At 54.1% G+C, this 27,331-nt stretch overlaps 2 protein-coding genes across 4 annotated transcripts in view; both read right to left on the bottom strand.

Annotated features, from left to right (window-relative positions):
- Positions 1–4,039: 4,039 nt before the first annotated feature.
- On the bottom strand, positions 4,040–6,662 carry SUPT4H1 (SPT4 homolog, DSIF elongation factor subunit). The gene is made up of 5 exons (XM_069033232.1): positions 6,545–6,662; positions 5,841–5,947; positions 5,674–5,729; positions 5,445–5,498; positions 4,040–4,428 (listed from the first exon to the last, which is right to left on the bottom strand). The coding sequence occupies exons 1-5, from the start codon at positions 6,620–6,622 to the stop codon at positions 4,361–4,363; spliced, it is 363 nt and encodes a 120-aa protein (XP_068889333.1). The 5' UTR covers positions 6,623–6,662; the 3' UTR covers positions 4,040–4,360.
- A 339-nt stretch (positions 6,663–7,001) lies between these two features.
- Positions 7,002–27,331, bottom strand: part of RNF43 (ring finger protein 43) — a 60,814-nt gene continuing 40,484 nt past the window's right edge. For all 3 annotated transcript variants that reach the window (XM_069033270.1, XM_069033269.1, XM_069033271.1), the window contains exons 4-11: positions 26,151–26,273; positions 21,689–21,763; positions 20,197–20,328; positions 19,593–19,694; positions 18,755–18,910; positions 18,148–18,250; positions 16,172–17,695; positions 7,002–10,016 (exon numbers count right to left, since the gene is read on the bottom strand). In XM_069033270.1, the coding sequence (XP_068889371.1) occupies positions 9,973–10,016; positions 16,172–17,695; positions 18,148–18,250; positions 18,755–18,910; positions 19,593–19,694; positions 20,197–20,328; positions 21,689–21,763; positions 26,151–26,273 (2,259 nt within the window). In that variant the 3' untranslated portion in view covers positions 7,002–9,972. The remainder of the gene's footprint in view (positions 10,017–16,171; positions 17,696–18,147; positions 18,251–18,754; positions 18,911–19,592; positions 19,695–20,196; positions 20,329–21,688; positions 21,764–26,150; positions 26,274–27,331) is intronic.

Genomic DNA, 27,331 nt, shown 5'->3' on the forward strand with positions numbered 1-27,331 from the left:
CATACCAGTTCCTTGCCCACCTGCCTCCATCCCAGTGCACCAGGGTTCCCTGGGCTGGGCATGTGGCAGCTGGGCCCTGTTCCTACCATGCTTTGAGAGCTCTCCTTAGCTTGCCCCTCCCCCCCGATCCTGCTGCTGCTCAGATCTGGCCCTGGGCCCCTCCTCTCCCCACCACATCAGACACAGGGCCCTCGGTGGCTTCTGCCCATGTGCCCTGATATGGAGGTGACGGGCAGGATGGGGCACCCATTCCTGGCATGCCCTGGGCTTTACCATCCTCTCTACAGCAACATTTCCCTCCAGGTACCAGGACAACCCAGGTCATCTTCCCCATCACCTCCACCTGCCAAGGTCTCCTCAGCCAGTTTCTAAGGTCAACAGTCTTAATCTGGGGTTTGTTTGGGGCTTTTTCCCCACCCCTACCACCTATCCCCAAGGGTTTCCACATCCCTGAGGTAACCAGTTCCCCCCAGGCACACAGGGTGGCCAAAAGGAACCTGGGAAAGTCCAAGTCTGCACTGGGAGCCAGTGAAGAAGTGAAAGTGGAATTAGGGTGAAGCAGGAATGATTTTCAGAGACTAGGAGCACCTCTCCTATCAGGAAAGGCTGAGAGAATTGGGATTGTTCAGCGTGGAAAAGAGAACCTTCAGGGTGACCTAATTGTGGCCTTCCAGTACCTGAAGGGAAATTACAGGAAAGATGGAGAGAGACAATGTACAACAGCCTGGAGTGACAGGACACAGGGAATGGCTTCCCATTGCCAGAGTGCAGGGCTGGATGGGATATTGGGAAGAATTGTTCCCTGGGAGGGTGGGCAGGCCCTGGCACAGGGTGCCCAGAGCAGCTGTGGCTGCCCCTGGATCCCTGAAGTGTCCAAGGCCAGGCTGGACATTGGGGCTTGGAGCAGCCTGGGATAATGGAAGATGTCCCTGCCCATGGCAAGGTAGGGAACAAGATGGTCTGTAAAGGCCATTCCAGCCCAAACCATGCCATATGATGCTGCTGCCAGCCCGGGCAGCATCTCAGTGTGCCACAGCAGGCAGAGCAGCCCCGGGGGCACAATGGGGAGGTCACCCTGCCTCGGCCCCCTGGGCAGGGTCCAGTGTGCTCTCATCCACGTCCCCCTTCACCTGAAGCCTGTGTGGCCCAAGTGGGAGGCCAGAGGCCGCTCTGACCCGGGTGTGGGCAGGTCCCCATCCCCGGGCAGCGTCGGAGGGGCCCCGTGCAGGTGGGAACAAGCATTTCCCGGCAGCTGCCTCTGCAGAAGCACCGAGTGCTCTGCGGTTTGGAAAGTCACTTTTCTCGTCCGCAGGGAGAGCCGGGGTATCGGTTCTCAAAACCCGCACGAAATCTACTGGTTCGTGTTTCCTGACGGGGCTGCCCTGGCCCCGCTGCCCAAAGCTGCCAGGGATGCCAAACCTGCAGCATTTTCGGGCCTGGCTGAAATATTTGAGCGTCATTTGGTGCAGGGGGAGGAGCCGTCCTGACTCACATCTCCGCTCCCAGCCCGTTGCCGCTTTTCTCTCCCGATTCCCGCTCTGGCTGCCGCCGCACATTTTTCCTCCAGTTTCTTCAACGTGAGAGCTCCCTGCCCTACTTTTTTGCAGCAATAAAGCGCCGCATCGTTTGCTTTTGGCTGGTGCAAACCCCAGGCAGCTCCGGGGCTGGAGTCTCACTGGAAGGCTCCTTTTGGGAGCCTTGCGGGAGCAGTGGATCACCGGGGCTGCGCGATGTGGGATGCAAGGGAGCTCGCAGGGAACGGGCTCGGGGTCAGCCTGGTGAGAGGCACCACGTTCCTGGAAGCGCTGCAGGCACAGGAGGTGCAGCTCTCAAGAACCACCACGTTCGACCCATTTTCCTCGCTGGGGTGGCTCCTTTGCACCTGCACTGCAGCTCCTGCCAGTTTTAACCCTACACATCCTGGAGTACTTGGGCTTCCAGCAAGGGGTGAGGTCTCTGCAGGGTTTCCATACCCCCTCAGTTTCCCCGAGAGGCACAGTGACAGTGCACACTGCTCCCTGGGGACAATTTCCTAAGCAAAGTTCCCAGCCCTGAGCGGTGACTGCAACTTCCCAGGAAGGGAGATGAGAACCGCGGAGCCTCAGCCCCACAGCAGCCGCAGCCAAACAAGCCCATCCTGCTTAGGGTCCTGTGCAGAGCCCTATTGTCACCTCCTCTGCATCACGGGGCCAGGGGACAAGGGTCCTGGGTCCTGATGTGGCTCCAGCCTTGGAGCAGCTCCAGCATGGCCATTCCCTGCAGCCAAGGGAAGGAAGGCAGTTGGGACCGAACGGTGCTGTGAAACAGCAGGAACTGGAGCTTGTGGCTCAATCGGTCTGCAGCAGTTCCCCAGCCCAAGGCCGTGCTGCCACCCCGTGGCACCGCCAGCGTGAGGCTCCCCGGGCTGGGCACGGTAGGGGGGCGGATCTGTCACCCTACATCCTCCCAGCCCGGCTGGAGACAAACCCTTGCTGCCCAAAACCAATCTCCAGCCAGCTGGATAAAGAGCCACCCCCCTCATCCTCCTTGTTCCCTTCCATCCTGAATGTGTCAGGCTGCCCAGACAGCCCTGGCTACAGCTTTCCCAGACCATTCCACTGGGGATGAACGCATCTGGGGGGATCTCAGGTCACCCTGTGCCCCTCATGGCACAGCTGGGCCAAAATTGCCCTCCAGAGGCCAAGAAGTCTGTGCCCAGAATACCTAAACCTGAGCATCCTGCAGAGGCCCTGGGCTGCTGGGAGTCACATCTCTGTCCCACAGGCCTGGCCTACTGGGAGCTCCCAAGGTCCATTTCCTGCCCACACTGCAACGAAGCAAGCCTGAAGGATGACTCACCAGGCAGCTCAAGGGCTTTGATTTCACCAGGGGTGTGTGAAAGTCACGGTCAATTCCCCCTTTTGACTGCAGAATTGAAGCTGCTGCTCTGTCTTCCCACGAGGAGGGTGCTCTCAGCTCTTCCCACAAAAGGTGGATCTGCACCTGGAGTTGTTTGCTGGAGCTCAGGGCCCAGCAAGGACTTGACTTGGCCCTGGTCTGCACTGAGCAAATACTCATTACTTCAGCACCACATCTGCAAGGACCCAAGCAAAACGTGGCTTAAGGCACCTTCCCTTCCAGCCACCAGTGCTCCAGGCTTCTCCCACCACACATCTGCTCCAAATCTCCACAGGAGGCCATGCTCTCTCTGACCTGGGGCACCTGTGACTCATTTCTTGTGAGCAGCTCTACAAACCAGAGCAGTGCAGAGAGGCCATCACCTCTGCCATCCTGGGAGTGTCACTCCCCAGCCAGTCCTGAATTCCCTGTGCTGCAGTCACTCTCAACCCAGACCAAGTGCAATTTTCAGGCTGTAATAATTTCCACTGTTTGTCTCAAGAAAACAAAAATTGAGCTTTCCAGCTCCAGGATTATCTCAGGGAAAAAAAAAATTATTTCACTCGGCCCTTCGTGACTGGTGGCTGCTGCTGAACTGAAACAAAACAACTCAAGCAAGAGCCATTGGCTAAGCAAGCCAAATCCCTCAGGAGTTCAAGTGTTACAGACACTGAGCTGACACAACAGTCAGATCTGCAGAAGCAGGAGGCTGGATGGGTGTTTCCACCCCTGCTTTTCCACCCCTCCCGTGTGCAGGGCCTGGTGCTGCCTCCCAACCACACCAGCAATGGGCCTGTCCTGCTCTGCCTGCCCTGGAGCCCAGCAACAGCCAGTGGATGGTCCATCCTGCTACCACATTCCTCGTACAGGACCTGCAGGCCCAAGGCTCTGTGACCTCCATGTAACCACCTCCACAGGAAACACTGGCCATCACCATATGTGCTCCATCCAGCTGGGAGCTGCAGGTTTCCCACAGGGAAGGGCACCCAGCACAGCCAGGGCAGGATCTCCCTCTCAAGGCAGGAATGTGGCCCATGGTACAAGCAGTGACAATTGCAGGCTCCGAACAGTCTGGCACAGGCAGGGGGGCAAGTGTGAGCCCCCCCACCTCAGCACCCTGCAGTGGTGAAACCAGTGACAGAGTGACAGCTGGACCCAGCCCTGAGCAGGCAGTGGGTTTTATTGAACTGTTTACACAGCTATGTCCCAAATCCCCTCTTTCCTAAACCAACCATAAAAAAACTTGGGCATCACCATTAAACACCCTTTCCCAGTCCTACTCACACCCTCCCCCTGGCAAGGGTCAGATAAATGTCTGTGCTCTGTGGTGTGGCAGAGTCTGGAGGTACCGAGGGAGGGGAGCTGAGCCTGCACACTCCGAGTCCAGCCCCACTTCCCCACTGGATAAAGCTGAGAGGTTTTGGAGCAGTGCCCACTGCCTCTTCCACGCAGCACTGGGACCTCCAGGCAGCACAAGAGCGCTTCAGGTTTTTATGGCTGTGTCCCGAGACTTGTAGGCCACTCCACGGCTCTTCAGCTCTCGGACAATCCCTGCAGCAAGGAGACAAACACATTTTAGTCTTCTCCTGGGATGAGGAGCCCTGGGAACATCTGGTGGTTCTGTCATGTAGAACTGGACAATCATCTTTGTTTCACAGAACCATGGAATATCCTAAATTGTAAAGGAGGGATGCACAAGGATCATGGAGCCCAGCCCCTGTCTGTGCACAGACACCCCAACAACCCCACCCTGGGCATCCCTGGCAGTGCTGTTCCAACGCTCCTGGAACTCTGGCAGCCTCGGGGCCGTGCCCATTCCCTGGGGAGCCTGGGCAGTGCCCAGCACCCTCTGGGGGAAGAGCCTTTCCCTGATATCCCACTTAAACCTTAATCCTGGGTATTCCAGATATGCCTGGGCTGTGCCAGGCCTCAGCTTCCGGCCTCATGATGTTTCCAGCTCCTTCCCAATGCAGAGCTCAGTCAGAAACAAGGAAACTGGGATTCCAGACACAGGCACAGCTTTCACTCCAGGGATTTGGGATTCACTCCTGGGTTAGGAGTCTGCTCTGGGGCTACATACGGGGCAGGAACTGAACTGGATGGATGATGCCCTTTCTGCATTCCAGAGATAAGGCAAATCCTCTGTGCCCTCCAGTCCATTTGTAAACACACAAATCCACCATGGCACGAGCCCTTAGTGCAGGAGGAGGAGTGTGCTCACTGGGATTGCCACAACAGCACCCCATCCTGCAAAACCCTTTTCTATGAACAAAACTCCATGTTCTGGAGCTGAATGGTTTGAGATATGCCCACTTTCCAGAATCGCTCTCTAATCCCAGTTTATCCCTCTGATAGCCAGGTTTTAGCCAGCAGTTTTCAATATAAACTTCTGCCAGGTACAGTGCTGAACCCTGAAACTCCCTCTCCAGCAACTCCTCACAGTCACCTTTGCTGATCCCATCACACCAGGGTGATCATGTCACACCTGGCTGATCCCAGCAGCCACATGGCATGTTCCCTGTGCAGTGTTCACAGAGCCCCAAACCCTGACTCCATCACACAGGTACCTTGGGGCAGGCGGCCAGTCACGGACACTGCATAGACACCAGGCTTGAAGGTACCTGCGGGAAAGAAAACCTCGAATTACCCCATGTGGAGCAGCCAGGTGGGATTCCTCAACCCGTGCATATGCCCCCTCATTGAGGGGCTGAACCCCTTCCACAGCCCAACCTGCAGCTCTCACTGCACCCGAGAAGGGTTTGCAGAGAAGGGATCTCCAGCTCCCAAATTACTCACTGATCCGCTGCCACTTGGAGACCCAGCTGTCCTCAGGGCTCATCATGGCGATGATCCTGCAGGAGGGATGGCAGTGAGGGGACATCTCCCAGCTGGGTGACCCCACTGTGCCACTTCGGTGTCCCCATGCTCCCGGGGGACCACAGCTGGGCCCAGGCCCCACTCACCCGTCGAAGGAGGAGCTGGTGCAGTCATAGACCATCTCGCGGTTCCCCTTCATCTGCAGGTACGTCTCGCAGTTATCACAGCCATCATACTCGAACTGGTCGATGGTCTAAGGGGACACGGGTGTCAGGGGCCCGGACCAGCCGGGAGCCGGGTGGCCGCGGGGCCGGGAAAAGGGAGGGAATGGCCGAGGGAAGGGAGGGAAGGAACCCCGGGAAGGAGGGTTCAGGACCAGGGCCGGGGCGGACGGGAAGCGCCCAGAGGCTGTGGGAGGCAGGGGAGGGTGAAGGCCCGGGGGAGAACGGCCGTGGCAGGGGCTGGAGGGACAGACCAGGAAGGGGAAAAGACCGGGAAGGTCCAGGCCGAAGAGGGGGTCCTGGGCCGGGAAGTGCTGGGACGGGAGGGCCAGAACGGGCGGGCAAAGGACCGGGGAGGGCAGGAAGGCTCGGGCTGGGGCCGAGAGGGAGAAGAACCGGCGCAGGGAAGGGCCGGGGCCGGAGCGGGGAGGCCCGGGCCGAGGTGGGAGGGCCGGGGCAGGGAGTGCCGGGGCCGGGATGGGAAGGCGCAGGCCGGGCGGGGAAGGGCCGGTGCCGGGGAGAAAGGCCCGGGTAGGGGCTGCAAGGCTTAAGCCGGGCGTGGGAGGCCCGGGGCCGGCGGGGAGCAGTCCCTGTGCCGGCGCCTGCCCCTGTGCCCTTCCCGGTCCCACCTTGACGAGGGAGCAGAGCAGGCAGGCGCGCAGGTGCCGCAGGTCCTTAGGGACGGTCTCCAGCGAGATCGCGGCCATCGCTGCCCCGGCCCCGCTCTGCGACTGCGCCGCGGCCCCGGACCCGCCCCGGGCACGGGAACGGGCCCGCCCCGGCCCTGGATCCGCCCCGGGAACGAGAACGGGCCCGCCCCGGCCCTGGATCCGCCCCGGGAACGGGCACGGGCCCACCTCGGCCCTGGATCCGCCCCGGGAACGGGAACAGGAACGGGCCTGGCCCGGCCCTGGACCCGCCCCTGGCCCGAGCGGCAGCGGCGGGCTGGGGCTCTGCCACGGGCGGGGGCTCTGCCACGGGCGGGGGCTCTTCGGCCGGGAAGGGCCGGGCTGGGCCGGGGGTCCCTCCCCGCGGCGCTCCTCCGGCAGCGCAGCCCCGCGCACAAAGAACAAACGCAGGCAGCAGACCGGTACATGGATAAATATATTAGTAAATAAATATATTTCTGAGCACATCAGCATATTCACACATCTTTGTGTTTATCGGACATAAATACACAGTTTTGCATATATATAAAACGTATTCTTCCTTTTTTTTTTCTTCTGTGTGTGGTGTTTTGTTTTTTTTTTTTTTTCCTGGGTCATAATTTATTCCCAAGCCCTGAGAGCCAGGACAGACTCAGCAAAAAAACAAACGAAACAAAAAGCAACGACAAAACGAACCGATATTCACATTTCCAAAGGATCTGAAGGATTTGTGCAGGAGGGGAGATACCCAGCCCGCCTGACCACATGCCCAGTTCAGGGGGTGGGAGCTCCGGGGAAAGGGGTCCCTGGGGAAGGGCTGGACCTTCAGCTTGGATAGAGGGAGCTTGGGATGCTCTGGCTTCCATCAGTTTTCGGCTGTGACTTTGGATGCAAGGAAGGAAAATGAACTCTGCGTCATTGCAGGGATGCTGGAGAGATTCCATGGAGGAACCCACAGGCACTGAGCACTCAAAAGCATCACTCAGAAGCCAGAGGTAAAGGAATTCTGAGGAACCATTCCCTATTTTCTCAGATCCTGCTTCTTCCCTTCCAGGCAGCCAAGGATAGTTATCCATCTACTGAGGAGGATCTTTCAAACCCACCTTCCTCTCCTCCCCCTGAGCCCCCACCGAGGCAGACTTGCACTCCAGCCTTTTCTACGTGAAAAGGAACAGCAGCATAAGGTCAGGAAAGGGAGACACTTGGAAGCAGGCGTTGCCCTGGCAGCCTGGTAATACTGCAGTGGGGAGTGCAGAGGGTGCACGAGTGCTGACCACTTTCCCAAAGAAGCTTGTGGCTTGCAAATTCAGGAATCTCCTCTTTTGTTAGGGATAAAGAGGGAAAGAGAGGACGTTAGAGCTGCACTTGCTCCTTTGAGCAGTGAAATGCATCCCTGGAGGCTCTCTGCCTTCCTGACTCCTAAAGAAAGCAGAGGGAGCACCCTGACTCTGAGCCTTCCAGGATGGTCAAGGACATGGGGAGCTGGTTCAGACAAGCCACGGACCAGGAGCACAAGAAGCCGAATTGGGGTGAACCCAGATCCACTCCTGGATTTTTCCTCTAGTTTAAGATTGACTTCCCTGCACAGGAGAAAACATCTGAGCTTGTGTCTTCTGCTTGCACTGGCGGACAAGCAAGAGCCTGGAAAGGTCTAAATGTAATTCTGCTGGGTTCTTTGATGAAAGAAATTCAGCTCTTCCCTAGACTGAAAGGTCCCACAGGGGCCTGGTCACAGGAGACATGGAATGAGCACTACAAGGGAATAATGTTGGGTTTAGAACAGTGCTATTGGCTGATCACTTGACTGTCAGGGACTGATTAGCAGCTGGGACAAAGATGCTTTTTTCGAGGATTAAGGGCAGCAAACCCCATAAAAAGCTTTCCCACCAACAAAGGAAGGCAGAGGATTATCTTGAACTGGGACTGCATCACCAGAGCACTCTCTTGAGAAGCTGCTGCTTCAAGGGAAGACACAGGAAGCTTTACGGAGCAGATGGGAAAGTCTGTCCCTACATCAAGTTTCAACTGTCAGGAGTTATCTTCAGCTTCAGTGTTGTATCCTCACCAATGCTTCCCTGTGCTTGGAAGCACTTGGTGCCATAGAAATGTGCACTTCATGTGGGAATCTGGCTGATTCTTTGGCCTGACTGATCATTTAGGGCAATGAACTTGACAGGAATTCTTTGCTGTTTGAAAGCTGCATGGGTTCTATGTGTTTTGCATTTGGCAGGTTTTATTTTGCTTGAATGTCTGCAAATTATGAGATGTAGGAAATAAGAACTAGTGACATTCAGAAAAATCAAAAATACCCATAAATGGGGGGGGGGGGGGAGTAATAAACCAGAGCCTGGTATTTCTTAAGTTTTCTCCCTAAATCATCAAAATGTTGGAAAAGACAGAAAAATCCTTTTGAAGGATCATTTCAGGAGTCTCAGAAATATGAAGTTAAGGCTGGGAGATGGCTAGAGCTCTGCTCTGCATTTATTATGGAGGCTTTTGCTGGGGATTTTTGCTGTGTCTTGGGGCAATGAGAGGAAGGAGAGAAGCAGGAGCCACGTGAACTCCAGGATTTTCCGTAACTCCAGTGGATGGGGACATCTGAGATATGTTTGAAATACGCTCTTAGCAGGGTTGGCTATGACAGCTATTTGAGGGTAGGTGGAGGAGTTAAGAGGGTGAGTGAGAGACTTGTTCACAGTGCCAGATGAGAGGGTGGATTCTTTGCAATGGAAAGAGTCTGACCCAGCTCCTTCCCAGAAATGCTGACGTCCCTGTGTCTTCCCCTCTCCTGCTGCTGGCAAACACAGCCAGTGCCCAAGACGGCGTCAGCGGAGGGACACTGAGGTGACCAAAAGTGGTGAGAGCTCTTGGTTTCCACTGAAGTCAGAAGTAGCACCTTGCAGGGCAGCCCTGTGAGCGGTGAGATGGAGAATAGCTTGTTCCTGTGTCTGAAATAAGCATGGAAAAGTTAATTGAAGAAGTCTGGCTTTTGACCTAAGTGAGGAAATGAAGTCAGGAGCTACCAGGCCACAGAAAGTAATTTCTGCAGCTTTTGGTCTCGAAGGCTTGTTTATTTTTGCAGTGTTTAGCAAAACCTTCTGTGGCATGAACATGCCAAAATAGCAGCTTGCACTCACTCGGTGAGCTCTCCCTGGGAGCCCTGCCCAGCTCGGAGCGATGCCACGGGATGACGATGGGCTGCCTGTGCCTTCAGCAGAGACGGGCCCGGAGAGCTGGGCTCTGTCTGTGTGACCTCGGGGCGTGGGGACATGTCAGGAGACCACGAGTGTCCCATTGCTCTTGGCAGTCTGTGTCTCGGCAGGGCAGGGCTGGGCAGAGCCAGATGTGAGCAGCTCCATGAACATCTGTGTCCACTCCATCTCCCAGCGAGCAAACAGGCCAGTGTTTTATTAAACTGAGTGTTCATGGACATCCTGGACCTCCTCTTCAGATGCTGCATTCAAAGAAAAGGAGAAAGAAAAATGTGAGCTACACCCTGGTTGAACATTCCCAGGCTCTGCAGCTGCTGGGGCCTTGACCCTGCAATCCAGAGAACACATGCTGCAGGAAAAACCACTAAGTGAAAGCTACTAAAAAAACCACTAAGCGACTGGAACAGGCTCCCCAGGGAATGGGCATGGCCTCAAGGCTCCCAGAGCTCCAGGAGCGTTTGCACAATGCTCTCAGGGGTGCACAGGGTGGAATTGTTGGAATGTCTGTGCAGGGCCAGGGACTGGACTTGATAATCCTTGTGGGTCCCTTCCAATTCAGGATATTCCATGATTCTATGAAGTTTCTCCCAGTTTTTCAGAGGAAATTTTCTGGCCACCTCCCAATCATTTTATTCCTCTAAGGTGAAGTACAATAAAATCTAAAGATAAGACATCAAGCTGCTCCTCAAATATTTCAGAAGAGGCAGGCTAAGGGCACCCCAGGATTCACATCACTGCTAGGTGTTTGCTTTTGAGGCTTTTTGATGTTTGCTCTTTGTGAAAATCTGTACAGCTGACTGAAAAATTATTAGGACTGGAAAGTAACACCAATTCGTATCTCACAGAGCCAGGGTGCAACAGAACTCCAGGCAATAAGAGCAGAGAGCAGTGATGCAAGACAGGAACGACACATGTTCCACGGTGTTCGAGAGGTTGCACAAATTGCTTCTGAGTCCAGCTCAGGCTCAGGCTCTTCCCCAGCCCCTTCCACCTGGGGAATTATTGACAGGCAGGTACTGAGCAGTTTACTTGGAACCATCCAACAACAGGACTGCCTAAAAAGCTGCACCCAAGCCACTGCTCCAGACAGCCCCTTTCTCTCTAAGTCACTGCCTGTTGTCACACACACCACGGTCCCTTCCCAGATCTCTTAAGCCTGCCCAGAACTCTTACACAAGGTAAGCATAGCCCAGCAAAGGCATACACACATGATTTTTCCTATTTCCCTTTGCCTGAATGTTCCTGAGATCAAAGGAAAGAAATGCCCACATAGAGATCCACAGAGGGCAATTTAAAACAACTTTTCAGAACAGTCACAACAAATTCTTGTTGGTTGCTTATCACCAGCTGTAGGAGCAGAGCCTTTAAAATTAAATATGTGGGAAGAAAACAAACACAAGAGATTCTGCTTGGAAAAACAATGATTAGCATTGATTAGCTAATCAATGTGGGAAAATGAATGCACATGGTGTTGTACATGTACACACGTGTGCAAGCATGGCTGTAGTACCTGAAGAAAGAGTTTGAGCATATCTTGCATTTGTGACTTGAGTCACAAGTATGTGGAATCAGCCATTTCCAACTGCTTCCCTTGCCACCAGCTTATGTGCAACCCAAAGAGAGACTGCCCAGTTTCAATCCCTCTGTGTTCAGATGCCTTCAGACTCAAATAACATTACTAAAACATTTTCTGAAAGCTGTGCCTGCATGAGTGTCCCCTGCTTGTGCTAAGAAAAGACCATGAACTGAAGAGCTGGGAGAACCTCGGCTGCTGGACTGGCCATGGCAGGGCACTGACCTGGAGCACACCTTGACACCACAGAAATCGTGCTCTTTGCGTGTTAGGTTTTAAGGGTGGTCTTTTTCTGCCCTCTAATCCCTTTCCCCCTCCCTAGTAAAGATCAAAGACATGACATGAAAGGGACTCAGGATGAGCAGGAGGGAGGAGAGGGGGAGGATGCCGAGAGCACTGCAGGAGGCGAGATTTCCCAGGGAGAGAAATCAAGAGATTTCATCAGCCTGTGCTGGAGTAATGTGGCTGCTCTGGGATGCTTTCCGGGCATGCCGGGGTGGTTCAGGAAGCCATCCAGCTGGAATTCACTGCAGTTGTCTGTCTTCCCTTAAGAGGATCCATCATCATTGCTCCAGGATTGATTCTCCAGGGACACGACTCCCAGGTGTGGTCTCTCCCAGGCAAGAGAAGAGTCGTGGATGCAAAGCCCGCCAAGATCGGCTGATGGAGGTGCTCAAGGAAGAGGCATAAACTCCAAGGTCATGCAAAAGGCTCTTTGGGATCATCCAGAGTTACTCCCTGTGATGCCAGTGCATGGCATTGTGTGCGCAAGCGGAATTTCTCCAGGGGCTGTGGACCAAGATTCAGCCTCACCTGGGAGCTGGGCTAGGTAAGCACACACCTGGAGGGTGCTGCATCGCACAGGAGCACCAGCAGCTTCTGGAAGCCCTGGTTTAGGAACTTCCTGAGCCAGAGGGTGCATTTGCATCTCTGCATTTGCTACCTCTTGATCTGGGCTCTCAACACCATTTTACTTCTGGCATCTACATCCCCTGGGCAACCAGCACCAGTTTCACTACACACCATGTGTTGCCTTTTGGGTGTTTTAAAGCTTCTGGTTCCCATTCGATGCCATCACTTACTTTGTTCTAAGTACTCTCTTATCTGCCTTCTCCTCTGCTCTCCTAATTTCATATCCTCTCTTTCATATCCTCTGCTAATCTCTTTTTTCCCACATGAAAGTCTCACTATTCTTTCTATTTTCTCAGAAAAACCCATCGCTGGGATGGTACCAGATACCTTTCTGCCCTTCCACCAAGCCTGATTTCCCTTTCTTTTTCCATACTTTTTGGTGACAAGGAGCTGTGCGATCACCACAGGTTTACACAGCTGCATAAAGGCACTTTCTGCTTGTCCCACATAGTTCCCAGCCAGCTAATGATAATGATAATGATAATGATAATGATAATGATGATAACAACAACAATAACAGTAACGTTGTGAATTTTACTTAAAAGTGGCTCTGCTCATGTGTGGCATTTTGTGCTACTTACAGGGATTTCACCCAGCACTCCCTCACCTGACAGCTCAGCAGCAGGGGATCCTCCTGTAACACTCTGTATCCAGTTTTAATGCTGACATCCTGACAGATTTTGTATGTTACACACTTTGCTATATCCTCCCCTTGTCCAAGATATTTATGAGCTTGCTGGAAGGTTCATACAGTTGGAAAACTCCCCTTTTCTCCGTCTCTGAGTAATTTCCCTCCATTAAGTCTGATCTGCACTCTGTCTCCTATTTTTCAGTGAGTTATTTACCTATGAGAGCACCTTCCCTTTTATCCTTTCAGAGCTTCCTTCCTCTAAAAGATCCGCCAGGTGTTATCTCTCCCTACAAAAGCGGGGTTGCCTCCCCTAGTTTTCACACTCAGCCATGTGCCTACAAGTCAGACCCTGCATTTGAATTTTTAACAATTTGCTTGGCTGGAAAGTCAGGCTCATCATTCTGTGGCTCCAGCTATTTCCAGCTGATACTGCCCTCAGCTCTTCCTCTTGGCTCTGGGCATGGGTAAGAGATTGCAGGCCACATTCAGGATTTATCAGCTTTGTGCTCGAGCCCTGCAGGATGCCCAGTGGGTGATCTGTACCCCTGGCAACTTGTTACTCTCCACTGTATTTCAGAAGTGCTCAAACTGGTGATTTGATTCATGAGGGATCCTGTCCCCCCTCCCCTGAAGGGAGCTGTGCCAGGTGAGAACCTCCCTGAGCACTCCCCCAGTGATCACTAATGCAGTAAAGGTAGTTTGCTCTTCTGCTCTGCACTTACAGCCCCTGAACATCCCTCAGACCTGTGTTACTCCCTGGGTCTGAAGAAGCCCAGGCAGCCTTCTCCCTTCTGATGGAGCTGAAAACGTTTGCATTAATAGTCTGTTTTACACAAGCTGTTCATGGAAATATTCCCCGGCCTGTCTCTCCACAGCTCTGCACTTCACTTGGCATCCAGCTCTGTTCTGACTTCCTTCTCCAGCCACACCTTGGCTTTGGAAGAACAGCTTCTGAGTGCCCTCCCTGCTCTGCTGCTTGACAAGCCCTTTTCTGGGGCTGTAAATGATCCCTGTGCCCAAAAGCATCTTAGTCTTTTGCCTGCTTATTTTAGCACTATTCTCATAGGAGTCTCCTGTCTGTGTAGGCTCATCTTTGCAGCCTGTGTTACATAAACAGACACACATACACAGATATAGATATACACATCTATGTACAAACATATATAGATATACACTGTGTGTATAGATATACACACATACTCAGACCCTAATGCCACCCTCCTTCTGCTTGGGGGCGACTGGGGATTTTTGTGTCACTTGTCATTGGACTTCACACTCTCCTTAGCGCAGTGTCTCTCCCATGCCACCAGAAGAGACACACTCTTCTCCTCTGTAATTTCCCTAGGAATTACAGGGTCCCACTGTTTGCTTTTCTTTTAAACTGGGTTTCTGAAAAGTTTATGTCAAAACTTTAATTTAAAGCTAGGCTTTCTAATTCATCCGCTTATATTTTTAGCCTTATGCCATTTATCTGGAGACAGAGATGCATTTTTCCCTGGTCTCCTTGTCTGTGTTTTGTGTCCTGCTTGCATGGGACTGTCTATTGAGATTGTTCTTTGCTCTTTTTTACTTCCTCTCTATTGATTTATACCTTTCCCAAGATAAAGAACCAAAGTGATTATAAACTCAGAGGTTGTGTTATGTCAACCAATGTCTTCAGCTCGGTGGCTTTTCTGCGTAAGCCCGGCACAAGCTCTCTGCTCTGTCCTCTGCTCCTAATAAAGTTAAATACTGAATCTATGTCTTCTCTCAATCTGGCAAGGGAATTCTGACTCTCTGGCTGGCCCTGAAAGCATCCACAGAAGCTACTGCAGTGAACAGACATAGATCCACAGCACTTTCAGATACATTGGTCCTTCTACCTGCTGGAACGGGGAGGGAAGAAGGAATGAAGGCTTGGCGTGCTTGGCAAAGCAGCTGGCACTGGCTCTCAGTGGGGTCAGAGAGGATAAGGAGGTGGGCACAGATTGGGGCCACTGGGACCATTTCCAAAGAGACAGAAGCTTCCCAGGATGGACCTTGCAATGCTTAGCATCCTGTGTTAGGTGCAGACTCCTGCTCTTGGAGCCCTCCCAGGTTCATTTGGGAGCTCAAAGCAATGGGCTTTGGGGTACCCTGAGCATGTGGGGTGCCCTGGGAGGGCATCCCTGCAACCAGAGGCATCTCTGCCCTGATGCCCCCTTATCTCTCCAAACACCAGCATCCCTCCAGGCCTTGGAAGAACCTCCCTATCACCTATCTGCAGTGTCAGGCAGGCACTTCTGCACCTGGGAAAAATATCTGTTCCTGGGAGTCTGGGAGGCCGGAGGGCTGCAGGGAGCCAGGACCGTGCCCATCCAGCCTCCCCTGCCCTGCTGCCTCCGTGGCACCGGGAGCCTGGGCGTGGGGTGGGGCTGGATAGACAAGCACCGGGAGGAAGTTATTATCTCTGCGGCACAATGGGCACAGTGAGTCACGAGTTTAAGGCCAGTGTTTTAACAGAAATTAGACAGCCAGATCTGTGTTTGGTACCTAAATCAAAAGGATTTGCCCGAGGACCTGCAATGAGTCAGTGGCAGGGCAAGGAAGGGAGCCAGGCTCTGCTCCCAGCCAGCACCTGCCCCTGCTGACTTGCAGGTTGCTGCCTTGAGAGGACCGGAGAGAGCAAGACCTGGGAGCTAAACTCAGGTTCTTTCAAAGAGCTTCATCTCAAAGGCATTCTCCCTCTCTTTGTGAGAGACATGCAGCAGTTAGGCAAAGGGCCAAACTTTAATTACATCTGATTTCCAAAAGACACTAAAAAGTAACTCCCACGCAACAGAGGCAGGTGAGAAATGAGGGATGTGCAAATCCAGCAACTCAATTTAGTCTGTTCTACTACCCCGGGCCACACACACTTCCTTTCTCACTGATTCCAGTTAACTGGGCTTAGCTAAAACAACTGGAGCCCAAAAAGCCTTAATGATAATGACTCTGCCAGTAAGACACCCAGACTGGTGCAAGGACACTGAAAAACGTGGTCCCACCCCTTCCTTTGGGAGATATTCCAGCTGCTAGAGATGTTTAAAATTAGCCACCTTATTTCTCAGTTGCAGTATTTCAGGGTTTGGTGCACTCTTTAACACACTTGCTCATCATTCAGGCCATCACCCTCACAGGTGAGCTCTGGAATGCTCCTGCAGTCAGTGCTCCTGTAGGAAAGCCCATCAGGAAGGTACCAGGTGTCCTGGCAGCCAGAGTTCCTTCACCAAACCCCCCTCATTCACCTGCTCACTGCCAGGAGAGGTGAAGGCCAGACTTACCTGGACCATCCTGCTGAGATGGGCAGTGAAGGCGGACACTCAGACTGTGTCTGGGGGTGCCCGTCCCTGAGAAATCTGCAGGAACTGAGCGGTTTCCCTCCCGTCCTGACAACCCCTCCTCCTGCTTCCTCGGCTCGGAGCTGGACTGTGGCACTAAACACTTCCAGAGCGGCCGGGAGCCGCTGGGCAGGGGAGCGCTTGGGATCAGGGGCTGGGCTTCAGGAGAGCAGCGGTAGCCAGCAGGATGGCCGGGAGGAAGGTGAGTGTCGCAGGCTCTGGGCTCGGCTGAGTCCTTGGGCAGGAGAGCGGGGTCGGGCTCCAGGGGACACTTTCTTTTCCTTCGGTGATGCCTGCTCTGTAAGCTGTGTCTGGGGGGCAGTGGGACAGGGGGTGTGCCAGCTGCTCCCGATTGTCTGTTGGCATCTACACTGAAGTCCAACCTGCTTGGAGAAGTGGAGGGGGAGTGAGGGGGCTTCCGGCCTTCCTGGGGACAGGCTGGCTGTCCTGCTGGAGCTGCCTCCTGCAGCACGGCACTGCTTTCCAGAGGCTGCTGAGAGTGATGGCTTTTCTCAGTCCTCTTTTGTGTCCGAGCACTGTGGAAGGCAACCTTGGCCCCAGAGTACCGGGATTTGCGTGGCCCCGGCCCCTGCCCAGCCCGGCCAGGGGGACACTCTGAGTCCCGTCTGTAGTGGTGGTGCTGGTGGTGGTGGTAGTGGACATGGCTGAGCACCTGGGGCTTGGCCGGAGCGGCGCCCCCGGGCACCATCAGGTCCAAGGAGCGGGGCCGCCTCTCCCTGGGCGGCCGCAGCTGCTCCTGGCCATGGTCCGTGGCAGGGCCCTCGGAGCTGCAGTACACGAAGGGATCATAGTCGCTGCTGAGGGAGCTGCGGAAGGTGGAGCAGCTGCCGTGGATGCCCTGCAGGCTGACGTCTGTGCAGTTCAACATGGAGTCACTGGAGGAGCCGTGGCAGGGCCCCGAGCTGGAGTCGCTGCCCGGCCCGTCAGCCAGGTACCCGCTGTGCTCCGTGAGATAGCTCTCCCCGGAGCCGCTGCTGTTGTGCTGGTGCCCGTGGCCAAGCCCACGGCGCAGGGCGGATGCACGGTGCTGCTTCTGTGCTAGGGCTGCCTTGGGCGCCAGGCAGGGGGGCTGGGGCTGAAGGGGACACATCCTGTGGGGTGCCAGCGCCTGCCCGCATGCAGAGGGGTTGGGGTGCTGCTGCCCCAGCAAGCCCGGGGCCAGCGGGGCCACGTGGCCGCAGGCCAGCAGGGAGGTGGTTGGTCTGTAGGGCATGTAGTGGATGGTGCCAAAATCCAGCTGGGAGAGCTCTGGAGAGTGGAAGAAGGGGTTGCCGGGGGCTGGCTCTGGGAGAAAGCTCCTGAGGTTCCTCTGAGGATATGCGTGTGGGAGGTGGTAAAGGGCATGTCCTGGATGCTGGCGGAAAAGGTGGAGTCGCCGTCCAGGCTCCATGTCCTGAGGGACCAGCCTGGAGCTGGCAGCCGCGGCCTGCTCCCCTGAGTCTCTGGCTGTGGAGAGAGAAGGGAGTATCCAGCACACGTGCCACAGCCCCACGGCAGCAGCCCCGGCACTGATGCTCCGCTGCCCTCCCACCATGGCCCCACGTCCTACCCCTGCTCTGCAACTCCTTGCTGCCACCACCAAACCACCCTGATGGTCCTGCACACTCAGCACTCTCCCTGCTGCCACGGCCCCCACATCCCACCTTCCTTCCCCACAGGCCCCAGGACTGGAATCCCTCCTCTTGGTGCAGGTCCCAGCCCAAGCCCAGCACCTGCTGTACCCTGGGGGGCTCACAGGCAATGGACTCCTTTCCATGCACACACTGACTGCCCTGTCCACTCCATACACAGGGACACGAGGACCTGCTGATCCATCTCCCAAGAGCACCTGGAGCTCCTGGGCACAATCCTGCACCCAACCCTGTCCCCAGCCAGGAAATGCCGTGTCTGAGCCCTACCAAGAATATTGAACATGCAAAGTGGACATGTGTGGTGTTGCTGCAGCCAAGGGTCAACACACTCCCGATGGAACTCGTGGGAGCATGAGATGATCCGCAGTTCCTAGAAAGAAGTGGAGAGGAGGAGGATGAGCAAGGAGAACCATGTTCCAAGACCTGGATGGGTCCCTCTTGATGGAAGTGAGCCTTGAAGGGTGGACAGATGTCTAACAGTGAGGGATCTGCAGCCCAGCTGGGCTGTGGAGCACCTCCGGTTCTGTTCTGTGAACATCCAGAGAGGTGCAGGCCCTCGGGAATAGGCAGATTTCAGGCTGGGTGCTCTGGGGGAGCAAGCCCAATTTTACTCTATTTCAACACAGGCATTTTATGGGCATTTTACCCCACAGCCACAGCTGGAGACCTGCCTGGAGACATGACTTCAGCAGAGGCTTTCCAGCCTAGGGGCAGGCAGTCACACCTCCATGGCTGCAGTCCCTTTCCAGCACTTAGGAGCTCAGAAGGAAGCATCTCACAGGCCTCTGGCTCCTGTCATGCTCAGATCCCACTGCTGAACCCCCCACCTGGGAAGGCAGAGCCGTGGGCACCCAGCAACCCTGCCCAAACCCACCTGCCCCTCACTGAACTCCTCGAGGCAGATGGCACAGACCGGGGCAGAGCTGCAGCTGCTGGCCGAGTCCCAGCGCGGGGCCGGCCGGGCCCGGGGCTGGTAGCGGCGCGTGGCCAATTGCCCGATGGCCTGCAGGGTCTGCTGCTGCACCGAGTCCTGCGGAGACAGATGGGGCTTGAGGAGACATTCAGCCTTACTCTGCCCTCCCGTCTTCAAAATGGGATTATCAGAAATTTGGGGACAATACTCATCTGCAGAGGTGACTTTCTGTCTAAGCTGACTCAGCCAGAGTAGGCTTTGTCACCAGCAGGAGACATCTGCCCCTAGACATTCAAAATCACTCAGCAGTGTTGAATTTTTGATCCCCAAAGGATTGTCTCTCTATAGGACAAATTAGATATTCTCAAATATGGAAATACATCTGACTCTGGGAAGATGATTATTTGATTTGTTAATTTCTATTAAGAATACTAAATCATACAATCATCAAATCTTGGAATGGTTTGGACTAGAAGGGACCTCAAAGCTCATCTTATTCCATTCCCCTGCCATGGGCAGGGACACCTTCCACCATCCCAGGTTGCTCCAAGCCCTGTCCAACCTGGCCTTGGACACTTTCAGGGATGGGGCAGCCACAGCTGCTCTGGGTATCCTGTGCCAGGGCCTCCCCACTGTCACAGGGAAGAACTGCTTCCCACATCTAATCTAAATCTCTCCTCTTAGTTTAAAACTGTTCTCCCTGTCCTATCACTATCTGCCCATTTCCTCTCCCAGTATCTGTTCCTGCTTTTCCTGTACTCCTGTTTGCTCAGACACATCTGCTCCATGAGATCCCTACCTGAGTCCTGTTCAGCTGGCACTTTGTGCGGACAACAAAAATCAAAATGATGACGACCACAGTGCTGACCACCGTGAGAAGAATCCACACATCGTAGTCTGGCTGTTGGATAAAACAGGACAGAAATTACTCTTCTGTGGAAATTCTCTTGGTGGGAGTTAGAGGCTAGGGGAATCTCAATCTCTTCTGGACCATCAGCCTTGGAAAAATACCATCCTTGGCCAAGCTCTTCCTCTTTTGCTCTTTACACGTAAAAGAAAAAAGGGTTCAGTCTTTTCTGCACATCCCTCCAAGAATGGAATATCTCTGTCTTGCAATATCTCAGCTCCCTTGAGACCATGGTCTAAGGTAGCACAAGATGAGAAAATCTTGTCTTACTTGAAGAGACAGAAAATCCCCTCACCTCACTCATGACATTGAGCAAAAGAAACTAAATAAGCTGAAAGTGCTCTTGAGCCTTTACTTGCAGCAGGTCTGAATGCTACAGACAACTCCTGCAACAGGCCGTGATCTCCATCCTGAGGAGGAAAGCTCGGCCTCCCTGGGAAAGCCCAGCAGGTTGGAGGGAAGGTACAGGAGGCAGTGAGAATCATGTGTCTCTCACCCAAGCTGGTGGCTCCTTGACCTCTATCTTCACGTGGGCCTCTCTGTTCTTGTTCACGACGCCCATGAGGAGCTCAGCATCATGGCCCCTGATCAGGACCACAGGCTGGCTCAGGCCTCTGGGCTTCCTCAGCTGCAAAGAAACAAACACAGTAAGAGCTGATCCAGAACAGCCTGAAACAAGGATGATCCTGGCCCCCCAGGCACATCTGTTCCTCATGATGCTTCTTGCAACACTTCAGAGACTGACTGCTCCCCCAAATTTATGCTATCCCTCTATGATGAATCAGATGGAAGCTTCTCTTTTACCAATTTTCCAGCATGGATTTCTTCATTTTCCCCGCTGATGACTCCTCGTGCAAAACTGGACATTGCTTGGTGTCTCGTGAGCTCTTTTCAAGCCCCTGTGCAAAAGCTCTTGGTCCCTCCTCTTCCCTGTGGAAGTGCTGACAGCACTGCTGAGTGCTGCCTTCACCACAGAAATGCTTCCTCTGCTCTGGACCCATCCAGTTCCCCTCCTCCCTAAGGATGTTCTGCTCGTTCCTGGTCATGCTGGCAGTTTTCCACTGTGGTCCAGGCAGCCTGGCACGGGCTGGCTCAGCAAGTGTCTGATCCTGCTCTCCTCCACACTGACCTGGATCAGGGTGGCCATCAGACCTTCCTATACCCTGGGGGGATACCTGGGGGAATCCAAAGGTCGGTGGACAGGGAGGGAGATGTGAATGGAGGTGCAGATGGTCAGGAAGACCATGGAGGCGAGGCCAAAGGCTCCGAGTTGTTGACAGGATTTGACACTCTTGGCTTTGGTGTACCAAATGGGAAAGCTGGAAAAGTGGGAGCTGAGGCTCAGAGTAGGGATCAGAGACTGGGATCTGAGCAACCTCAGCATCACCTCATGGATCTGCATTTGCTGCTGTGTTTCTCTGGCGCCAGAAATTAAGTTGTAAGTGCATGAAAGAGCCACAGGGGATGGATCCAGCAAGGAGTCAGCCCAGAGTTTGTATAAGCTCAGGCACCAGCTCCCCTGTCTGTTCTCTACCTAAAGCTGGATGTTTTTCATATTCCTGGATTATCTGGATGGGGAATTCAGAGATGACAGCAGTGCTGGGGAAAGGGACCTTAGGAGGTGTCTAAACCAAGGTTAAACCTGCACCAACAGCAAAACAGGGTGCTGTGACTTTGGCTTGAAAACTTGAGAAATCACCCTTCCCGAGGTACACTGGGCTGTCTGGACTAGATGAGATGGGGAAATCTGTAACTTCCCAAGAGGAAGCATCCAGCTCCTGGCAGAAAAGCTTGATTGACCAGACAATGTCTTCCAAGAGCATAGATGTGCCACACAGAGTGTCTGTGTGTGGGGTAAGAGCCAACAGCCAACATTAGCAGCATCCTCCCGGGACCTCCCACTGGTGGCTGGGGGTCCTGGCCTGAGCACATTTTGGGATGGGACAGGAGCACTGTGTTTTAACTGAGGGTATCCCTGGGGTCTGTACCTGATCAGCAGCACTTTCATCATCGGTGATATCGAAAAGGATCGCACGGGCTCCACGCTCCCCCGCCAGCTTCGCCTGTCCAAAACAACAGAAGCTTCGGTGGACATTTTGTACTGTAACCTGTGTCCACACCTGCCATTGGGTCTGTGTCTGCCTCCTGGGCTCTTCCCAGGAGAAAGAAGCACCTGCTTGGACTGAGGAAACTGCTCCCACCTTGGCTCCTGAGCTTGTGTTGGGCTGCAGTGCCTGCTCTTGCCAGAGCCCTGCAGCTCACGGATGGTGTCTGCCAAAAGCTGTGGAGGTGAACTAGTTGGTGGCCTTGCAATCACAGCAACACACAAACTTAACCATTCCCCAGCTGTCTGTGGGCCAGGTGCTCCTGTGCTTCAGAGCTGGATTTTCTGGGGAGGGACGTGCAGCCCCGTTAGCCCTGCTGACCTCCACAGAAAGCAGAGATGTCCACAGGTCGTTGCCTGTCACCTGGCAGCAGCAGGGCTGTCACAGGGCCTGACTCCCACCCACAGCTCTCCCTGGTTGCCCCTGCTCATCGGGGAGAAGCTCAGGTGCAGCCAGAGCTGCAGGGCTGCTCTAGGATCAGCAGTTCGATGGCTCTCCCAGTGGGGAGGGACAGCTCAGAGACCCACCCAGCCGAGCACACATGCCACCCTGGTGAGGTAAGGCAGCCAGGACCTCGGGGTCACCCACCTCCTCCCAGGCAGCCCCTGGAGCCCTCGGGCAGATGGAACGTGAGCAGAACGCTGGGCTGGGCCGTGGTTGCTCAGGCGGAGCCCTTTGATCCGCACGTCCCGAGCAAACAGAGCTGCACTGCCAAACCCGGCTCGGGGGCCACAGGGCACTGCCACCCTTCCCAGGTGCGCTATCAAACACAGGGAGCCAGCCGAGCCCAGGGATGGGGCATTCTCGGCACGGCAGAGCGGGATCAGCTCCATCCCTCGCTCCCAGGCCACCTCGGCGAGGGCCGGTGGGGGCCAGGGACAGCAATGGGAATGGAGGTGCAGATGGTTGGGAACAGGTAGATGTGGAGGGTCTGAGTTGCTGATAGGATTTGACACTCATTGGAAACCTGGAAGAGTGGGATCAAGGCTCAGGACAGGGATCAGAGAGGGTCCTGCCTGGGATCGAAGGAACTTCAGTGTTTGCTAGCACTGAAGAGGACTTTCAGGGAGTGAATTCCACCTGTCAGTCAGGCTTTGATGAACAACAAACAGCTCTGCAAAGATTTTATCCTGCTAAAGACACTGACTATGAGGCAATGAACTGCTGAGACTGCAGAAGTGACTTTCCCCAACATCTTTCTGTCTCCTGTTGCAAAGGACACAACTTCTGGTGACCAGGGACAGGGCCCAGGGAACGGCTGGAGCTATGTCAGGGAGGGTTAGGTTGGATATCAGGGAAAGGCTCTTCCCCCAGAGGGTGCTGGGCACTGCCCAGGCTCCCCAGGGAATGGGCACGGCCCCGAGGCTGCCAGAGCTCCAGGAGCGTTGGGACAGCGCTGCCAGGGATGCCCAGGGTGGGGTTGTTGGGGTGTCTGTGCAGGGCCAGGGCAGGGCTGGGTGATCCCTGGGGGTCCCTTCCAGCTCAGGATATTCCATCATTTTGTTCAAGCCTTTCACAACCTGCTTGCTACAATACTTTTCTCAGTGCTTGCTGTCTTTGTGCTGTATCTCTCCAGCCACATGGCACAGCCGAGCTTCCTCTTTGAGGACTGAAACACTTCTGGTGCAAATATGTATTTACAGGATGATTTTGGAGATCTCAGCAGTCTGTCAACCAGACCTGCAATCACTGGTTCTCTCAGAAATAAAAAAAAGCCACCCCCAAAAATTTACAAATGATGATCAGAAAGAAAAGTAAATCACTTTGAATTGATTCCAGAGGCCCTTCCCAAGCCTTCCTCTCCTCCAACGCCTTCCCTGATGATTTTAGCTTTGGATGCTGAAGCAGTGATAGAATTTAAGAAGCAGGGAAATGCCTCAGATGTCTAGTGGAGTTCTCTTTGTGTGGGGCTGGCCAGGGCTGTCCATGTTCAGGGCTTGGCTGGGTGACAGCTGAAGCAGAGGTTTTGATAACACTCTGCACATGGCTATTTTTATCACCATTGAAACAGCCCTGCAATTCCACATGCAAAGCTCTGCCCCAAGAAGCACTTGGCAGGAAAACAAGGCTCCTGCTCCAGCCAGTACGAGCCACATCCCACAGCTACACCCCTGCTCCAGAGGAGGAGTGTGGTCCTGGGATTTTGAGGGGGAGACCCTGGCATCCCTGCCCATGACAGGGGCTTAGAATGAGATGATCTTTGAAGTCCCTTCCAGTCTCAACCATTCTGTGATTCTCTGATCTGTATGATGTTGGAGGGAAGGAGCTTGACAGAAGCTTCAGGAGGATGGAGAAGCAGACAGGCAGGAATTCCAGGGGGTGGGGGATCCATGATACAAGGACGGGCCCAGGGATGTGGCCAGCTTAAGGAGCATCTGCTGGATTTCATGGCTAAACTACTCCTATTTGTGGGAGATCCCTTGGTGACATTTTAGAGCAGTAACACCTGCAGGGTGGCAACTGGTGTCACGTGCAGCTGGATGTCAAAATCCAGTGCTGGATTTGGCTCTGGTAACAGAGTAGTGATGACTGATGGCCAGTGAACTGTCAGGCTACCAGGTGAACCGAGGGGTTTGTTTGCTTTGGGGGGTTCAGGGGTCCTGGAGAAGGGATCAAGTGGATGAGCAGAGTGCAGCAATGCACTGTGTCTTGTCTCCCTGTGCCAACCTTCCTCAGCTGCTCCTTGGACTCGGTAACACACTGGTACTTCCAGTGCTGTGATCAGAGTCTCAGAGATGAAGGACAAAACTATCAGATACCCTGAATCCCAGAATGGTTTGGGCTGGAAGGGACCTTAAAGCTCATCTCATTCCACCCCCTGCCATGGGCAGGGACACCTTCCACTAGACCAGGTTGCTATCCAACACGGCCTAAGTTTTGAAACCTTTTAAGGTTCTGAGATGGAAGATGGGCCCGTGCAGCTGCTGCATCCTCCTGTTCATGATCCTCCACAGTAGCTGCACTAACCAAACAGCCACTGCTGCCCTGCCCCAACATCCCGGGGCATCCTGGCACCACTGTCATGTGCTGGTCACATCTGGATGGACATGGGACAGCTGGGGGCACCTGCCCAGCCCTTTTCCTCGTGTCTGTCACAAGCTGCCCAGGTGGGCCCAGGCCATTTTCCAGGTGTGGGGGAACTGACAGCAGGTTGACAGCTCCATCACACTGGCTCGTGCCAACAGCTGGCACCAGCTCCAGAGCAGCAGCAACCTGAATTTGGGCTGGGCAACCCAGGAAGGGATAGGTACTGCTGCCTGGCTGCCCATGCAGCCAGGGGGAACCAGCCCTGGGATGGGAAATCCATCATGGCATCACAACCCTTTCCTTGCTTTTGATGCCACAGCCTCTGTGAAAAAACCCTGCGGAGAAGGAGCAAGTGCTCGGTCCAAGTTTTGCCTGCCCTCTTCAGCTGAGCTGCAGGGAACATGGAAAAGGGCCCTATCCCCATCCCTACCACATTACCATCAGCAAGAAGAAGGCAACAGGGTGGAATCACCTGAAGGCAATCTAGGTAAAGCCAGGAAGCGCTGAACAAGGGGGTTTTCACCCTTGTAAACACTTGTGAAAACTAGCCCAACATTTGGTATGGAGACAATCAAGAGAAAAAGCCAATGTTGTCCTTATCCACAGAACTTAATCAGAGTCACAAAGATTTTAAGGCTTAAAATGGCCCTCGTTCCTACCTGACTTCTTTATTACCAGAGAATTGGACCAGTGACCTCAGCTTTTGGCACAGGAACTGCTGTTTCATTGAGGTGCCTGATCCAAAGACCTCTGAGATCTCCCAGGGCCCAAACTGTTAACAAGTCATGACCCACCACAAGTTCAGCTGGTCTGCATTTATCTCATTGCTCAGCACTGACTCTTCTCGAGCCTCATCCAGTGAAGTATTACAGCATTATTTTTGGAAACAGAGCCACAGAAGATGTTTTCTGTGTCTATGTTTTCCCACAGGCCAGAGAACACAGAGAAACACAAATCCCCTCACAGGCCAGGGAGCAACGTGAGGCTGTACAACAGGAGGGGCAAGAGGCTGCTGCACAGCAAAGAGTGTTGGATGCTGGGGTAAGGTCTGAGCATCCTAGAGCTGCCAGGTTAGGGGGAACTCCACACCTTTTACAAAGTCAGGCAGTCCAAAAGGTGGAGGGATGGGTGTTTGGGATGGCTGGCACAGCATCTCTCCCAAAGGACCGTTTCTGCCAAGGACCCTGCTCTGTCCTTGTCCTTTTCTCCACTTCCCAACAGCTCTTTCCTACCTAGCTGCGTTCTCCTGCCCTTTTCTTTTCTGCACCACAGGTTTCACTTCCCAGGCTGATGCCATTTCAGGCATTTTTGCACTCACCTTGTTAGCCAGGGACAGGCAGGGGTTGGGATCCCGATCCGGCTGTTCCAGCTTGACGATGGTGATGAATCCCGATTCTGTGTGTTCATCCTCGCTGGTGTTGCACAGGGATAGTGGGTGGGACTGCAGGACAAAAGCAAGGGCAACTCAGATCCTGGGGCTCAGCACTGTGAAGGGGAGCTCAAGCCCACCCTGCAAACCCTCTGGACCTGCCCAGAGGTGCAGGACCCCCTGTGGCTGGGCATCACCACAACACTGCTACATCCCACGGCCCTGCCCGAGCCAGTGGGGCTTTGAACACCACAACAAAACAGTCACTGCCCAAGGTGGGTGTCACCCCAGCCACTTGGACCACCACAGTCCCCCAGAGCCTGGCTGGACTCCGTGGAGCTGGAGACCACAGTTCCAAGGCCTCCAGCTGCGCCCCACTGACGCCCCTGGCACTGGGCTTCCCAGGAAGGTGGCTGGCAGACATTCCCCCTCAATCCCAGGGTTATACCTGTTAGAAAAGTGCCAGGAATGCTGCTGGAAGTGACAGGGGGGATTTTTGCTGCCTGTGCAGTGATACAACCCAGCACCAATCCCACATCCACAAGCACCCAGCACTGCACAGTCAGGAGGCACCACAAAGCCACAGAGCTGCTTTTGGTAGCACCAAGTCTTGGGCATCAAAACAAGAACAGGTCTAACAAAGCCATGAAAGTGAGCTAAAATCATCAAATCCTAAAATCACAGCATGGACACCAACTAGTTCTCATGTCTCATGCAAATGTCTGTGGCTGTGAGTTTGTATCCAACTCCTCATCAGGTCTGGAACTGCTTAAAACAAAAGTAAAAGCAAAGGATTTCAGTGAAATTTGAAATATTTTTAAATAAAAGTTCATATCCTTTTATCAAAACACTGGTCTAGTGGAAGGTGTCCCTGCCCACAGCAGTGGGGAGAAGTGGATGATTTTTAAGGTCCCTTCCGACCCAAACCATTCTGGGATGCTATAATTTAGACTTCAGACTTCAGGACACCAGAGAGTGCAGCACTACCAAGCCAAGCACCACAAACTCTCGAAATCCAGGTTTTCAGGGAAGCAATCACATCTGTTATGGCTTGGAGCAGTCAGGGAAGCTCCCAATTAACCCCCTGCTCCCTTGGAGCACTCACGGGCGCTGCCTTTACCAACACAGTA

The sequence above is a fragment of the Aphelocoma coerulescens genome, chromosome 19 (assembly GCF_041296385.1).
Source record: "Aphelocoma coerulescens isolate FSJ_1873_10779 chromosome 19, UR_Acoe_1.0, whole genome shotgun sequence".
In the NCBI taxonomy this organism is placed as follows: domain Eukaryota; kingdom Metazoa; phylum Chordata; class Aves; order Passeriformes; family Corvidae; genus Aphelocoma; species Aphelocoma coerulescens.

Coding starts and splice junctions, on each gene's coding strand:
- SUPT4H1 (XM_069033232.1), bottom strand. CDS start 6,622: ATGGCCGCGATCTCGCTGGAGACCGTCCCTAAGGACCTGCGGCACCTG. Junction 5,948..6,544: donor TGCTCTGCTCCCTCGTCAAG/GTGGGACCGGGA, acceptor GTGTCCCCTTAG/ACCATCGACCAGTTCGAGTA. Junction 5,730..5,840: donor ACCAGCTCCTCCTTCGACGG/GTGAGTGGGGCC, acceptor TCCCTCCTGCAG/GATCATCGCCATGATGAGCC.